General features: G+C 39.9%; 1 protein-coding gene across 1 annotated transcript; it reads left to right on the top strand.

Annotated features, from left to right (window-relative positions):
* The first annotated feature begins 8,719 nt into the window (after nucleotides 1–8,719).
* LOC127651789 (somatostatin receptor type 5-like) lies at nucleotides 8,720–16,884 on the top strand. The gene is made up of 4 exons (XM_052137798.1): nucleotides 8,720–8,807; nucleotides 9,005–9,100; nucleotides 11,181–12,312; nucleotides 16,554–16,884. The coding sequence occupies exons 3-4, from the start codon at nucleotides 11,188–11,190 to the stop codon at nucleotides 16,635–16,637; spliced, it is 1,209 nt and encodes a 402-aa protein (XP_051993758.1). The 5' UTR covers nucleotides 8,720–8,807; nucleotides 9,005–9,100; nucleotides 11,181–11,187; the 3' UTR covers nucleotides 16,638–16,884.
* The last annotated feature ends 866 nt before the right edge of the window (nucleotides 16,885–17,750 follow it).

Raw genomic sequence — 17,750 nt, 5'->3', positions numbered from 1 at the left:
AAGATGTCATGATGCCAGTGTTTCTGCGGCGCCGTCAACACAATTGCCTTATTTAAGCATGTGCTCTGTTACTCCTTTTACACTGAAATGCACAATTAATCAAATTAAAATTGTGATATGTCCTAGTGTGATTATAAAATCTTAGTCTGTATTCAAGCTGCGTTCTTTAAATGAACGTGTGAAGCCAACTGCTCATACACTGGAAACTCCAGTAAGCAAACTGGCTAGCAAACTGGCTGAGTTCGGAATGACAAACTACAATACTACTCATACTATTTCTGCCATAGACACAAATGGCAGTAGTGGGAGTAGTATGGGTAGCATGCCATGATTGGACCACATTTGATGATGAAATTAAACGTAACTTTTAAACATGGAATTCGGGACCTACCTAAAAGCAATGCATACTTAATTGAGAAACACTTGAAGGAAACATGGATATCTTTGAATGTATTATTGACATTGACCTTTAACTTTAAATAGGCTAAAGCAATTTTCATATTAAAATCGTGGTTCAGAATTTGGGGGATTAGACTTTATTGTTTAGGTTTGGGTTAGGGTTTAAACTTAGGAAAATCGTAATAACTCTGTTTATTGGTTCGTTTATTCTTATCTATGGGAGTAAAAGTAGTTATTTTTGTACTAGGTACTATCTGTTACGATTGCGTCATCTCGTACAGACAATGTGACACACTGCCCCCGGTGGCCAAAACACTTAGTGTTGTTGTGTGTATGGGAACGTGTGAGCTCCATTTCTAAATGTCCACAGAGGAGCGCTAAAAGCGAGTTGTGAAGCAAGTTGTTTTCAGCTGTACAGGCTGTAATACATTGAAAAGGAATGCATATTTTATAAACGGTACCCCCCAAACCCCAAACCTAATCCTAACCATCGGTGGAGTAAAAAAGTATTGTAAGAGGGGACAAATTCAACCTCTGAATCATGCTCATCACTGATTATCTGAAGGTGATTACGTCCTGGTTTCAATGCGAGATCCAAACATTTACATTTACATTTATGCATTTGGCAGACGCTTTTATCCAAAGCGACATACAGTGCAGTTATTACAGGGACAATACCCCCAGAGCAACCTGGAGTTAAGTGCCTCGCTCAAGGACACAATGGTGGTGGCTGTGGGGTTTGAACCAGTGTCCTTCTGATTACCAGATTACCAGTTATGTGCTTAGACCACTACACCACCACCACTCCATAAACATAGGTCCCCCACGTAGCTGACGCAAAAAGTTTCCTGACGTGCCACAAGGAAAGCTGGCACTTGTTAATGAGTTGGCACAATGTGGCCGATCCTAGGGTACCGGGACTCTCGGAAACAACATGCCGACTTCCCATGGATCAGTACAATTACCATGACTAGTCTAGAGTGGTGGTGTAGTGGTCTAAAGCACATAACTGGTCATCAGAAGGTTGCTGGTTCGATCCCCACAGCCACCACCATTGTGTCCTTGAGCAAGACACTTAACTCCAGGTTGCTCCGGGGGGATTGTCCCTGTAATAAGTGCACTGTAAGTCGCTTTGGATAAAAGCGTCTGCCAAATGCATACATGTAAATGTCTTGAGATTGGGATGGAATTTTTAAATGTCATTTGCATATGTTGAAATATGCTGCATGAAGATGCATCATGCAAGGTTTCATCTCAACGAATGCTGAACGCATTGTTTCTCGCATGTCATCCGATCGTTAGCAATTGGAATAAAGCGCAAATGCGAATGTGATTGGAGAGCTACGGTGCAGGGAACATTTATGATACATTTATGATACATTTATGGTGGTTTTGTCGTTTTTGGAGCTTGATAGCAACTGGTCACCATTTTAATTTGTTATTTGGAAAGAGGCTAATCCGCTAAACATCTCCATTTGTGCTCCACGGAAGTCATACGGGTTTGAAATGTCATGAAGGTGAGTAAATAATGACATTTTTTATGACCAAACCGCAAAGTGGCAGTAAAACACTGTACTAATATAACTGAGTCCTATATACAGGTGCTATGTCGATAGGAACACAGTGTTAATGTGACGGTGGCGCTTATTAGTACAATACAAGATGAGTTAGAAGGCTTTAGATTTGTGGTAGATGCAGACTGCAAACATAATAAACACTGTAAAACCCCTCACAATGCCCCTGTTGCAGTCCTAACACAAACAAATACATGTAAACGATATTACCTCTCAACATCCCTATCCATATCCTATAAATACATCCCCATAGTGACAGTAACCAAGCACAATGCACATGAAACCCAATGGCACATCTTATGAATTACGAATGACATTTTGAAATATTGGGGATCATTTAAGCTGCATTGGAAAAACCTACTATGAATTAAATTGGGGTATCACAACAGTTAACAAGAGAGCCCCTTGTGCTTTCTGAGACCAAGACATTTGAACCATCTGGTGCACTTTTGGTCCAGTTTTACACAGCTACAATGCAAAGCCACTTCTGTCACACTAAAGCACAAACAACTTCATATTTGCAGCATTGGTCAGACTGTGTTGGCCTATATCATCACATATAAACATGATATTTTCCTCGTAGTGACACCTGCCCTCAGTGAATCTGTTGCAGTTTGTTATGTCCGCAGCTGGTGAAGTTTCCATGCCTATAATTTAACTGAATTACACTGGCAGAGAAGCAGAGAAAGATAGACACTAATTTTGCGGAAGATACCGCCTGTCTCTTTCTGTCAAACACTCGATATACTGTATATCTGTAGACAATATGACTTTCTTTTCAAAGGTCACTGATAAACAGAAGATGATTCACGGCACCAAAAACACCTGTGATCCTCTGTGCCCTTGTCATTAACCCTTTACCATTTGCTCTCAGCAATTGAAAAGTGAACGGAGCTGCTACAAGTTGCTCTGATGCTGATCAATACTTGTCTTGTCCTCTTTTTTTGACATGAGAAAAGGCTAATAAACACTGCACATGTCAAGACCAACTCACACAATTTGTATGCAAATATGCATAAATAGGAAAAGAAAAGGATAGAATATAAATAAGTGATTATAATTAAAGGTTTATACCTTAATTATAATGATTAATAAGTACTATAAAACTCTTAGTTCATTAATTAGTTGTATGATTATTTATTCATTATTAGTCCACATAGGATATTTGTATTGTTTTTGAATCCCCTTTTCTCCCAGTTTGGAATGGCCAATTCCCAGTACTTAGTAGGTCCTCGTGGTGGTGCGGTTACTCGCCTCAATCCGTGTGGTGGAGGACGAGTTTCAGTTGCGTCCGCTTCTGAGACCGTGCAATCGGCGCATCTGATCACGTGACTCGTTGTGCATGACACCGCGGAGACTCACAGCATGTGGAGGCTCATGCTACTCTCCACGATCCACACACAACTCACCACACGCCCCATTGAGAGAACCACTAATCACCACCACGAGGAGGTTACCCCATGTGACTCTACCCTCCCTAGCAACCGGGCCAATTTGGTTGCTTAGGAGACCTGGCTGGAGTCACTCAGCACGCCCTGGATTCAAACTCACGACTCCAGCGGTGATAGTCAACGTCAATATTCGCTGAGATACCCAGACCCTGACACATGATTTTTAAATAACTATTATATATACACATAATTATATTTTCATGCAATTTACATTAGTCCAGATTTATTATGCCATACTATATATCGGTTAACTAATTTGTTACCTAAAATTAAAGGGAGGAGGACTAAACCTGCAAAAATAATAAATACACAAAAACATACATAAATAATTAAATAAATCCACATATTCATGCATAAATATATAGGCTTATATAAATAATTACATTTGCCAGATACGAGTAAATAAATGTATAAATAAATTCTCCCATCAATGCAAGAATATTATATAAAACATAAATATATGGTTGGGAAAAAAGTTGATTTTATGAATGAGTTAATTCATTTCTGTATGTAGTTCCATATTTATTTTCCTTCATGTAATATGTTAATGAGAGTATGCCACTTAATAATCAATAAGCATTTATGACACCATTGGCTGATCACTGTAAAAGTGCTGAGCTTGACCATGTTTGCCTGAGCTTGACTATGTTTGCCTGCGCTTGACTATGTTTGCCTGCGCTTGACTATGTTTGCCTGAGCTTGACTATGTTTGCCTGAGCTTGACTATGTTTGCCTGAGCTTGACTATGTTTGCCTGAGCTTGACCATGTTTGCCTGAGCTTGACTATGTTTGCCTGTGCTTGACTATGTTTGCCTGAGCTTGACTATGTTTGCCTGAGCTTGACCATGTTTGCCTGAGCTTGACTATGTTTGCCTGTGCTTGACTATGTTTGCCTGAGCTTGACTATGTTTGCCTGAGCTTGACTATGTTTGCCTGTGCTTGACTATGTTTGCCTGTGCTTGACTATGTTTGCCTGAGCTTGACTATGTTTGCCTGAGCTTGACCATGTTTGCCTGAGCTTGACTATGTTTGCCTGCGCTTGACTATGTTTGCCTGAGCTTGACCATGTTTGCCTGAGCTTGACTATGTTTGCCTGTGCTTGACTATGTTTGCCTGTGCTTGACTATGTTTGCCTGAGCTTGACCATGTTTGCCTGAGCTTGACTATGTTTGCCTGAGCTTGACTATGTTTGCCTGCGCTTGACTATGTTTGCCTGCGCTTGACTATGTTTGCCTGAGCTTGACTATGTTTGCCTGAGCTTGACTATGTTTGCCTGCGCTTGACTATGTTTGCCTGAGCTTGACTATGTTTGCCTGAGCTTGACTATGTTTGCCTGAGCTTGACCATGTTTGCCTGAGCTTGACTATGTTTGCCTGAGCTTGACTATGTTTGCCTGAGCTTGACCATGTTTGCCTGAGCTTGACCATGTTTGCCTGAGCTTGACTATGTTTGCCTGCGCTTGACTATGTTTGCCTGAGCTTGACTATGTTTGCCTGCGCTTGACTATGTTTGCCTGAGCTTGACTATGTTTGCCTGAGCTTGACTATGTTTGCCTGCGCTTGACTATGTTTGCCTGAGCTTGACCATGTTTGCCTGCGCTTGACTATGTTTGCCTGAGCTTGACCATGTTTGCCTGAGCTTGACCATGTTTGCCTGCGCTTGACTATGTTTGCCTGAGCTTGACTATGTTTGCCTGAGCTTGACTATGTTTGCCTGAGCTTGACTATGTTTGCCTGAGCTTGACTATGTTTGCCTGAGCTTGACCATGTTTGCCTGAGCTTGACTATGTTTGCCTGCGCTTGACTATGTTTGCCTGAGCTTGACTATGTTTGCCTGAGCTTGACTATGTTTGCCTGCGCTTGACTATGTTTGCCTGAGCTTGACTATGTTTGCCTGAGCTTGACTATGTTTGCCTGCGCTTGACTATGTTTGCCTGAGCTTGACTATGTTTGCCTGAGGTTGACTATGTTTGCCTGAGCTTGACTATGTTTGCCTGAGGTTGACTATGTTTGCCTGAGCTTGACTATGTTTGCCTGAGCTTGACTATGTTTGCCTGAGCTTGACCATGTTTGCCTGAGCTTGACTATGTTTGCCTGAGGTTGACTATGTTTGCCTTTGCTTTAAGATCCTAAAATGTAAAGTGAGAAGATACAGAGTCACACTAACAACAGGACCTGTAAAACTTCATCGACAGAACTGTGTTATCTGATGACTATGTACTCTTCAGTGTGAATGCATGCATAGACAATTTAGGGCAGTTAACCGCTACCTTTGACATTGATCACTCAATAGTTTAAAGGGATAGTTCACCCAAAAATGAAAATTCTCTCATCATTTATTTACCTTCATGCCATCCCAGATGTGTGTGTCTTTCTTTCTTCTGCAAGGCATTATTAGAAGATTTTTAGAAGAATATTTCAGCTCTGCAGGTCCATACAAAGCAAGTGAATGGTGACCAGAATTGTGAAGGTCCAAAAGGACATAAAGGTGGTATAAAAGTAATCCATACGACTCCAGTGGCTAAATCCATAAATATAATTTTTTTTTAATACTGAAAATCTACACTTTCACTTTCACTTCCATATTCTGGTGTGGAAGTGACTTTCACATGGTTGTTGCTGGTCAACGGTGGTAAATATTGATCTGTTGATCACCCACACCTATCATATCACTTCTGAAGGCATGGATTAAACCACTAGAGTCTTATGGATTACTTTATGTGGTTTTTGGACCTTATGAGTTCTGGTCACCATTCACTTGCATTGTGAGGACCAACAGAGCAGAAATATACTTCTAAAAATATTCAGTTTTGTTCTGCTGAAGAAAGAAAGTCACTCATCTGGGATGCATGAGGGTGAGTAAATAATGAGAGAATTGTTTGTATATCTCTTTGCACATTTAGCCTAATTATTTATATACTTAATTATGCAAGAATATGGATTTATTTATGTATTTGTGCATCTATGCATTTGTGAACAGTATTTACTTTTTTTGCAGGTTTCGTCCTCCATATAAAATAGCCCGACATGCCATTGATGAAAGAAGAACACTGCATGTGTTAGCAGGAAACTTTTGATGAATCAGAGAGAAAAGAAGACTCTCAAAATCACAAATGTAATCAATATCTGTAATGATCCCACTGTGTACCTGTCAGTCCAATGCATGCCTTACACATGAACGAACTTGACTTCAATCGATCACCTTTCGCATTCTGCAACATCCACCCTTAATGTTTTAGCATGTGTTAAATCTGGTGTGTGTGCTGACAGAGAACTGGAACTGGCTGTTTTGACGCTGTCCACTTGTAACGCCCTGAGAGTTTGTCATGCTTATGAGTAACATCAGATCTTTAAATGTATTCTCATATTTTTTGGTGTGAGTAATATGAGGGTGTATCATTGTATCTCATTAAAAAAAAAAAAAGGAATAAAAAAAAATTAAAAAAAAAAAAAACAGAAATCTGACTGGCCATGGGCGATTCCGCTTGAGCGTTACTGATTGGCCAAAAAAAGCATGGGCTGCTGTTTACAGTCCAGCGCTGCCACAGAGACAGGTGTGATTTCTCACAACACATTTCAGTGATATATTCATCAGGTAGAAACATTTTACACATGGTTTTCAAAGAAATATTGCTCACAGCTCATTGTATTCTCCTCACTGTTCATAACGTGATGAAAAACACCATCTGTTGCTGTGAGAGCTGGAACAGTGTGCCATGTACCTCAACTCTGAGTTACACAGGCATCTCTTTGGCTGCATCTATTTGCCACATTATCAAGATTAACTGACCAGCCGTGGGTGAGATACGGGTACAGGACCTCTGCTTCCCGCTGAGAAGTGAATTATGTAACGAGGTGCCGTGCCGCTGTCAAACCTCAGTGCAAATGTCAGGCGCGCGGGGAGACACCTGTGATTCATGCGCTTCTTCTTTGAATTGCACCTTCTTGGAATTTTTCATGGGGGAGTAGGACAACGTGATCAGTCTGGGGTGGCACCAAAATTCCGTCCGACCTTGGGGGGCACATGGGGGGCAGGTTGCTGGCCCCTGGCTCCCCACTAGAACCACCTCTGGTTATAGGCACAATTAAAATGACTCCCTCTCTCCATCTCTTATATATATAAATGGGTCTCGAGTCCTTCGCTCCAGCTGCATGGGATGCAATAATGCATGTTTTTGGCCAATGGTTTGCATCACTTTTTATCTCTTTTAGGGGACATTCAGACCGAAAGCGTTCTTCCCTTAAAACAAAACAAGATGCAGCACAATGAATAAAATGGAGCACACCAAGATGCTTATTTAAAAGTTATTTTTAACCTCAAATAGCATCTTAAAAAAGCGGAGTTCCTGCGTGAGATGCTGAAAAACAGCGAGATACTGCGCAACGATCAAAGACGTCCTTCTAGTGCAAGTTTGTTAACATTTACTATAAAATACCGGTAGCTGTATTTGCCAGACATTTACTATAAAAAATATGGTTACGATGTTTCAGGCGTTATCGGATGTAATTTTGATGCCTAAATATTCTATATTATTAAATGATCCAATATAAATAAATCTGTAACTATAAAAGTCTGCTTTTCACTTGCTCAAACACAAAACATGATCAGGGGAACATCACCTGTGACACAAAACATTAAATAAACTACATAAAATATAACATAGAATAATACAACACACTCCAATGTAAGCAGAAACTATTCCCATAATACATCACTAAATGTGATGGGTCATGCAGGGAATTCTGGGAACGCACTAGTATTGATTTTTTACCCTAATTTACAATAATTTACCGTTAAAGGTACATGTGTTCTATTGTTTAACAAAATATGCATTTTCACTGTTAATTACTCATTAAAAATCATACTTTTCTCATAAAACATCTTTCCGGTAAAACCGGCAGTCTACAGTAAAATTTTACCGTAAAATTACATATTGTCTTGTTAAATATATGATCATTTTTTACAGTAGCCAATATGTTCAGGTAACTTACCCGTTCAGCAATTAACAGGGTTTCTTTTCACTGTAGCATCTGTAAAAAAAAAAAAAAAAAAAAAAATGTATTATTTAATTTTTTAATTTAGAAAAATAGCGCAGTGTGAAGAGTCCATGCGTTTTAAAGACGCCATGTCAAGCTCTTATTAAACCCGTCTCTGTTTAATTCACTTCTCTGTTTATCTGTTTTGAAAGCAAGAACAATCAAGTGTGAACGGTTCCTTTTTACTTCGCCGGTGCGCTGCCGCGAGGAGGTCCCGTGAAACGCGCATCACCGTCATCAGAATCCGAGTCACGTTCACCAAGTTTTATGGATCAAGATCTCTTACAATCGTTTGTCCTGTTTTTGCGTTACTGCTGAAACAATAATCCGGAGGAATATAGACATATGTGAGTTGTTTATGTTATGGTTACATCATGTTCGATTTTGATTATATTATAGGAACGATTACTGTGTGGGATAATCAGTGTGCATGGAGCACCCGCGCGGCTTGACTCACACTCACTCACTCACTCACTCTCTCTCTCTCTCTCTCTCTCTCTCTCTCTCTCTCTCTCTCTCTCTCTCTGTGTGTGTAACGGGGAAGTTTAATACGTTATCAGAGTGAATCGTGCACCAGATGCCATCACCTGTCGCGATGCCACAGACGGGTGCCATGTAGAGAGAGCGCGCGCGTCTAAAGGTTGGTATATCACGTTGCTAATTCAATACATGTTGTTGCATTCTGTTAAAATGTTGTTCGGTGTTTTTTTTATGTTAATTTAATCTGCTCATGTCTGTCGAGGGTTGTTCCACTCCGCTGCGCAATTTTGATAAACACAAGTAAGATAAGACGATTGTTTCATGAATCAGATTTAAAAATGAATGAGAATCAAATACAATATTCCCGCATCACTGAGTTATTTCTTCTGTTATTTAGAAAAATAAGGGCAACGATTTAGATTACTACCCGCAATTAACAGCGTACCTTTTTGTAATAATAATTGGTATAGCATATATATATATATCTATATATAAAGAGTAGAGGATTTAGTTATGTTGTTAAGCAAAATTAAAACTAGACAAGACAAAAAGGGAAAAGCAATATTAGAAATATTGCACACAAAAAATAAATAAATAAATGTCTGTAGTTACTGTGTAAATCTACCATTGTTCCATGTTGTTACAGTGTAAGTCCAACTTGTTACCCCCTTTTTCCATGTAATTATCGGGTACGTGCAACATTTGCAGGCTGTAAAATGAAGTGGTGCATGTTACCCATTTATTCTCCAAACTTTGTATATTGCTCCCTTATACGTACGTACTGTGCGGTTACACTATTAATACAAAAAAATGTATGCTGTAAATTCGGTGTACTTACACTGTAAACTGCGAGCTGTAATCTAAAGCATTACCAAATTAAGTTTTAATATTTCAGCACCGATAATAATAAGTGCATTGATTTCCCGCGTTCACCGCATTGAGCTCCCGCGTCATATAAATAGAATGTTTTCTCAGTTTAAAAGAGAGCTTGTTGGAACACTCGTTACATTTTTGGCGCGAAGAATCGACTAAAGCCAGTTTTTCACCAGAAGATATAAGTATAAAACATATTATATTAAAACATACATTTTTGAATGAACATTATGATATGTTAAGTAATATTATGCAGTAATGGTAGTTCATGCTCTTACTATAGTTATTCTAAAGTGCTGCTAATAAAATCGAGTTTTTTACTGTATTTATCCCTGGATTGGGTGGGTATCTCAGGGTCTTTAGGCAAGGTCAAAAACCTCTGGACTACAGTATTTTGCAGTCTGTTCAGCATGCAAAAATATTCTGAATATTAATAATTGCATGCATGGTGCAGTCAGGAATACTCTTAAAAATATAGGTTCCAAAAAAGTTTTTGTTTTGTTTGTTTTGTTTTTTGCGTCGATTGCATAGAAGAAAAATGTTTGGTTCCCCAAAGAACCCGTCAATGGAATTATTGAAAGAACAATTTTTGAAGAACCCTTTTACAGTGTAAAGAACCCTCGTGATGGATTTGATACATTCTAAAGTCTCTCAATGGAACATATATGCCAATAAAGAACCTTTGATTTTTGAAAATTCTCCTTTGTTTGAGAAGATACTCAGCAGAGCACTTATTCTTAACCATGCCCTTATTTATAATTTTTCAATGCATGTGTAAAGTCGCAGTGGTTGGGTTGTGGGAAAACGCTCTTTTTTTTGCTTAAAAGAGAGTGATAGTGAGATAGAGGGGATTGCATTATATGTGTTGTGTCATGTCTGAATGCTTCAGGTTTATTGTTTTGGCTCTGGTCTGAACAGTATATGGCAGAGGTGTGATCGTCTTTTGTTCCTGCATAGATTCAGTCTCTTAGATGTCTCATTGTAAAACAAATATACTCAAGGACATTAAAATGAACACAAGCCATCTAACAAATCCACAAAGAGAAGCTAGTGTGAGCCACGGTTCTTACAAATGCTGTCAAAGCTATGGACTCTGGAACAAGCTGCTTCACACTGTATAGCCCCATTGACGCACCAACATATGTCTTAAAAGTATAACTTCTGATCGGATTGCATCGAGCGGGTCTACATTTATCACTGCATATTGGTAACATGGAAAAGTCGGTTTCAAAAATACTTAAATCATTGGTGCAATTAGCATTTTGAGCGCTGTGCTCTTTTTATACAGTACATTTACTCATCCTTTTCTCAGCTCAACACTTGCTTCTGACCTTTTTAATCTCTCTCTCTCTATCCCTCATTCTCAGATCCAGAATGGAGTCATTCAACCAATCCGGGTGGACAGGACCCATCCTAGGGGATTATAACTCCTCCACTACTTTGGGTTTTTCAGGAATTTCGACCCCTTTTGGGAATTACACTGCCAATGTGTCAGGTCAAAGTATGCCGTTCCAAGTAGGCAGCACCATGGTCACCGCAGTGATATCATTTACCGTGTTCATCGTTGGACTGATCGGGAACACTCTCGCCATCTACGTGATTTTACGTTACGCCAAGATGAAAACCGTTACAAACATCTACATTTTGAATCTGGCCATCGCGGATGAGCTCTATATTTTGGGCATTCCTTTCCTAACGACACAAAACGCACTTTCCTATTGGCCATTCGGCTCGTTCCTGTGTCGCGTTGTCATGACGGCAGACTCGCTAAACCAGTTCACGAGCATCTTCTGTTTGACTGTGATGAGCATCGACCGCTATCTAGCAGTTGTCCATCCTATTCGCTCCACTAGATGGCGCCGGCCGCGGGTTGCTAAAGTGGTTAGCGCTGCAGTTTGGGCATTTTCGTTTGTCGTTGTTCTTCCCGTGGTGATATTCTCAGATGTTCAGGACACTTTTTACTCATGTAATATGAGTTGGCCCGAACCACATGACGTTTGGTCGACGGCATTTATCCTTTACACCGCAACGCTCGGATTCTTTGGCCCCCTGCTGGTCATCTGCATGTGTTACCTTCTCATCGTAGTCAAGGTGAAGTCGTCTGGCGCCCGGGCCGGATTTACAAAGCGCCGGCGTTCAGAACGAAAGGTGACGCGCATGGTGGTGATTATTGTGGTTGTGTTTGTGCTTTGCTGGCTGCCGTTCTACATCATCAACATCGTAAACCTGGTGTTCATACTCCCGGAGAACAGCGTCATGGCTGGGTGGTATTTTTTTGTCGTCATCCTGTCGTATGCCAACAGTTGCGCAAATCCACTGCTCTACGGGTTTCTGTCCGACAACTTCAAGCAGAGTTTTCGGAAGGTCCTTTGTGTTCGGAAGGCCAATGGAGTGGAAGATGGAAATCCAAGTGTACCACGGACAGAGAAAACGACGACTCATGACTCGTTTCTGACACCTCGGAACAATGACTTCAATGGACACGCACAGAGCAGCCAGGTACAGTTACGGTAGCATTCATTAAAACATATTTACAGTCACTTTTTATGCTATTTTTGCTTTTGCATGAGTTTAATGAATGTGTTGAGTGTTAATATTCCTTTTAAGAAAGAACACAATAATGTTAGGGCCAGTTCGTGTTTGGCCATTCACTGCAGTGTTGGTTAATTCTCTGTGGATTCCAAACATGTAGAGAATTTCACATTGGATACAGCTGCCAACCTGCTGATCCCTCCCCACTCCCCAGAGAAACCCTCTGACTAAAACTTATTTAGTGAGCAGGGAATAGACACAGAGTGAGATTGTGTGTGCTAGTGTGTACATGTGTGTGTGTGTGTGTGTCTCTTCCTGTCCTGTCAGTCATAACCCCTTTTGTGCCTTCAGGGAGATAACTACTCATATGTTCCCAATAAACATTCCCAATATCCCCCATACAGTACATGACCGTGAGTGTGATTGAAAGAGAGAAATTGTTTTGGGCAACAGATAGAGGTGGGCTATAAAACCTAAATCGTTTATCCTGGTATGAGTAGTTTTATATCACGGTAACAGAATTTATGATGCTAAAGTGACATTTTTTATATATTGTGATGAGGAGGTGGGCGTGGCTGGGCCGTGAGTGTGCACGGCCGGTGCTGAGTCAACTAATCAGCAGGAGAGAGAGAGATAAAGGGGAGCCAGAGACGACAGTTAGAGAGAGAGAGAGACACATGTGTGCTGCGTGTGTGTGTGTGTGTGTGTGTGTGTTTGTGTTAAGCCGGTCCCAGCTTCCTCCTTTGCCACCCTTGAATTGTTAAACTGGTGCCGAACCCAGAAGGAGGAAGAATGTGCCATCAAGGAGTCCTCTCCACTGAACAGATGTGGCTTACTTGTCACGTTTCTCTCAAGAAACATAAAAAGAATTTGAGAAACTATTACACACTACATTAACAACTAAACTCTGCTTTACATTTCACCTCGTAATGACAAGTTCTTCTATTTCAGAGTATTATAGTTGGTAGAGTGGATTATTTGACAATAGTCGGAATTCAATAATACTTAATTGCGCTTGTTGATCGAATTGTTTATTTGCGGGGCTCTTTGCATTTTTTTTCATTCAAAAAGTCGAAAGATGTGCTGTGGAAATCGGCCTGTGCTTACCGAAATTCGAACCACTGCTCCCAGTGGCTGAAGCTGGAAGTGTTGAACCTTTTTCGAGAGAAGCGTCTACAAGGTGGCGCCAAACGTGAGCTGTATTTATACTTGCAAACTATATAATACAGTCAACAGGAATGCATATTTTATTAATCATACGCCATACCTCAAACCCCAACCATAAACCTTACTGTCACTGGAGGGAAAACGTAATAAATCGAAAATGCATCCTCCGAAACGCGTTCACCATTGTTTGTGTAAAAGTGATTACTTCCTGTTTCCATTGGACCATAAGCCAGTATTTGGAAATTGTTTGTGCAGCATTCTATCAGTAATACCACAAGAAATGCTGAACTCTTTGAATTGAAGATGTCTGATTCGAGTTGGCGCTTCTTGGTAATTCGGCAGTATGGGATTGATTTTAGGGTACATGAACATAAAGTAGAATGTTGATTTCCTTTATATTGTTGTTTTAGCACCAGATTCACTAAAGAAATTATAACCATCTGCTAAATTACTCCTGTGATGATCAACAGAAAATGATATCTATTTATAACATTTAATTTATTGATTGACAATGTTAATGAATGGTGCTAATCCGTAAATAATCAAATACTCACTGTTAGCCACAATTACATCCACAAGACGTAAAACAATAATCATTTTAACATGATTTTAGTGTCATCTAAATCTAGTGTGATAAAAATGCTGACTAACCTTTTCTGTGTAAAGTAATATCCAATTTTACAACATTGTTGCCATGACGACATATCACTGTCAACCCTAAAACAACCATAAAAAATGTGATTTAAACAACTTAATGGCTCAAATTTAACTAGTTTTAACAGAAGAAATAATGTAAATTATTTTATAAAATGATAAGCTTCACATTTCTGACTTTCAAAAATGGTCCCCATTCATTCCCCAGTCCCCAGTAAGTGCCTCCCTCACTGTTGCCCAGATTAAACCTAATTATAGACCAAATTGACATAGAACGGGCTGAAAATAAAGACAATTACTTAATTTTAATTACTCACGATGCTCCTATATTTCAGTCCATTTAGTGCCAAGTTAAACTAGATTGCGGCCAAAATGCCGCTTGTTTAGTGAATTTGCCCCTGTGTGTGTGTGTTGTGCAGAAACCCCTCTGGAAGTGAGATCAGATGGCCATGAATCGTTCATTCAGTGCGGATATCAGAGCAGCATGTCTCTAGAGATCAGCAGATCCATATGACACTGCAAATTGACTCCGCTTCTGATCCAGGATCAGTGTGAAACGCCCAGTCCTTTTAAGCTATTTGTGCATCCACTGAACTGATTCCAGTCTTAATGTCACTCGACGGCAGATTGTGTCTTCCTGCTTGATTGATAGTGAATCTGATTGGTGGAGAGATTTCAATCTGAGAAAACACAAAATATCAAAAGAGCATTTAATCAGTGGTCGCTCTTTCACAGCTCAGTGCTGATTTATGTTTTCATCTATGTATGAACTTTGTCTCTGATGGTTCTCTTAAAATCCCTCGGAAGAAAAAATCTACACAAATGAGGCAACTGTTAACATACAGTAAGATTATAAAGTATATAAGAGCTATAAAGGGCTATAAAATTAATTTACATTTGGTTGATTTTTAATTTTAATTCAGGCTGATATATCAAACCAATGATGGTATAAAAAAAATAAAGAATTAAATTACTTTGGACCAACCAGGCCAATGGGACCCAGTGCCCAGGGGCCCTTGACTGCCCCGGGGGTGGGGGGGATCTTGCATTCCCCTGCTCGAAAACACATCATTGCCCATTACCCCAATTTTGCATGCATGTAAACATCTTTATCGCCGTTCTAACCAGGTTATTCAATGTGTTGTGCACATGTCTATTAACATTTGGACATCAAAAGCATAGAATATTTCCAATCTCAAGTCAGTGGAAATGCAGGCCGGTCTGATATCTTTAGGTTTGTAGATCCATCAACAGCACCATTTTTTTGGTACAGGGGTTTTTCCCTCTCTCTCAGTTTTGCTTGAGTAACATCAGGGAATCTCAGTGGCAAACCGAATGAGAAACAGATTGTGCAAATAAAAAGAACATGTTATTCTAGCGAATGAGAAACAGGAAGAATGAAAAAACACAAAAATGGGTGAAAACACATTGGAAGGGTGGAATAATGGATGTGCATGTGTTCCAGCATTCTGCATTTGATTTTGTCATTTGCAAACCTAAAATTAAAGGAATATTCCGGGTTCAATACAAGTTCAGCTCAACTGCTGTGGGATAATGTTTAGCACCACTAAAGTTTATTTAGAAAAACAAAAAAAGGCAAAAGTGGAGGTTACAGTGAGACACTTACAATGGAAGTGAATGGGGGCCAAATTTTGGAGGGTTTAAAGTCAGAAATTAGAATTTGATAAAATCACTTACTTTAATTCCTCAATTAAAACTCTTATTATTTCGTATTATTTGAGCTGCAAAGTTGTTTAAATTGTCATTTTTTACAGTTTTATGGTTTTAGGGGTTTCAGTGTTATGTCGCCATGGCAACACAGTTGTAAAAGTGGATATAACGTCACACATAAAAGGTTATTAAGGGATTTTATCACACTAAAATCATGTAAACATGCTTTTTTCCTTTAAAAAATGGAATAATCTGTGTTACAGTGAGGCAGTCACAATGGAAGTGAATGGGGTCCAAGCCGTAAATGTTAAAACACTCATTGTTTCAAAAGTATAGCCACAAGACTAACCTTTCTGTGTGAAGTTATGGCCAGTTTTACAATCCATGATGACTTAACACTGTGAACCCTGTAATCCTGCTAAAACGACAAATTGAACAACTTTACAGCTCAAACAATGCACAAGTTTAACAGATAGATTAATCAAGTGCTTTTATGAATTGATAAGAGTCATATTTCTGACTTTAAACCAGTGGCATAGCCAATAGCCAAAATGTTTTTCAACATTATGTCACAAATACTGCCGATTGAGCTTGTATTGACCCAGGAATATTCTTTTAAAACCATTTGTTTGGGCTTTTGATATGAAGACTTAACTTCAAGCACACAGAGCAGTGCAGAAGTGCCACTGTCTGTCACGTTTTGTTTGTTTCTGCAGGATCTACAGTTAGAGTCTTGCATGAACTCATCTGAGAAGCCACAGTCTCCAAAGCCGCACATCATTGGCCAGTCCACACTCTAAACGCTTTTCTCTCTCCATCTCTCATTTTCACCCCTATTTCATCTTCTTTCTGTGGCCTATTCTCTCTCATCTCTCTCTGTTCATCTGTCCTTCTTTCATTGGCTTCCTGCGGAAGGTGTGGCCTCAGCCTCAAGCCACGCCCCTGAATGTGCCGGTGACTCCGCCCTCCCGTGCAGCAGAGCTCAGCCTCCACCCGGTGCCCTCTGTCGCCAAGCCCAGCTCCAGCCGTGACCTGTGACCCTGCTGTGTCGTGAGAGCCGATCAGAACAATGTCAGGATACATTTGGGTGGAGGTGAACAAAAATATGGGAAAATGGGATTTAGAAAAAAAGAAAGAGGAATTTAGATGCAAACAAAGGGGATTTAGAGAGGATGAATGCTGCTGCATGCTGTCATAACACACACAGGTGGATCTTATGAAAATATGTTCAGGTCACATTTCCCCTTAAGGGATAATGTGCAGTCAGACTGCCGTTGAGTGATCTTACACTGATTATGCTTAATCAGCAAACACATGTGGCCATGTAAATGTAACAGGAGCCAGCTGGTATGTGATAGCTGTGCGGTATGTGTAAACCTCACTCTCCTGGCCTCATGAAGCGCACTAGCGACTGACGCTAGAGGCTGTAGCCTTTAGTCTCCTCGTTAGTGCGCCGGGTCGAATCCCGCTCAGAGCGAGTTGAGCAGGCCGGTTACATAAACACATGAAAGGTTTTTCCTTTATCTGGTTTCGGTCATAAACAGTTTAAGATTGAACTGATTGGCACACATAGATTTTTGGCATTGCAACATTATTTTCAGGACACTTTAGCACCAAATGTTCATTACCGAAATGCATCTTGACATTTTACTTTTACTATTCCCATTATTTTCCATGATGATTCTCACTACCGACTGTACTGTTTTTTACTGTCCCACAATACATCAATTGTATTTACTATGTACTAACATAGAATACAATGTATTTAATGTGCAACTACATGTTGTTCTGCAAAATTCTCACAAGATTCGCATTTGCTGCCACTGAGGTTGGGTATATGTAGGTTTAGGGGTAGAGTATAGGGGTAGAGTTTAGGGGTAGAGTATAGGGGTAGAGTTTAGGGGTAGAGTTTA

Source organism: Xyrauchen texanus, chromosome 11, assembly GCF_025860055.1.
Source record: "Xyrauchen texanus isolate HMW12.3.18 chromosome 11, RBS_HiC_50CHRs, whole genome shotgun sequence".
Lineage (NCBI taxonomy): Eukaryota > Metazoa > Chordata > Actinopteri > Cypriniformes > Catostomidae > Xyrauchen > Xyrauchen texanus.
The sequence above is the reverse complement of the archived record's forward strand: the minus strand, read 5'-3'. Positions and strand labels throughout refer to the sequence as shown.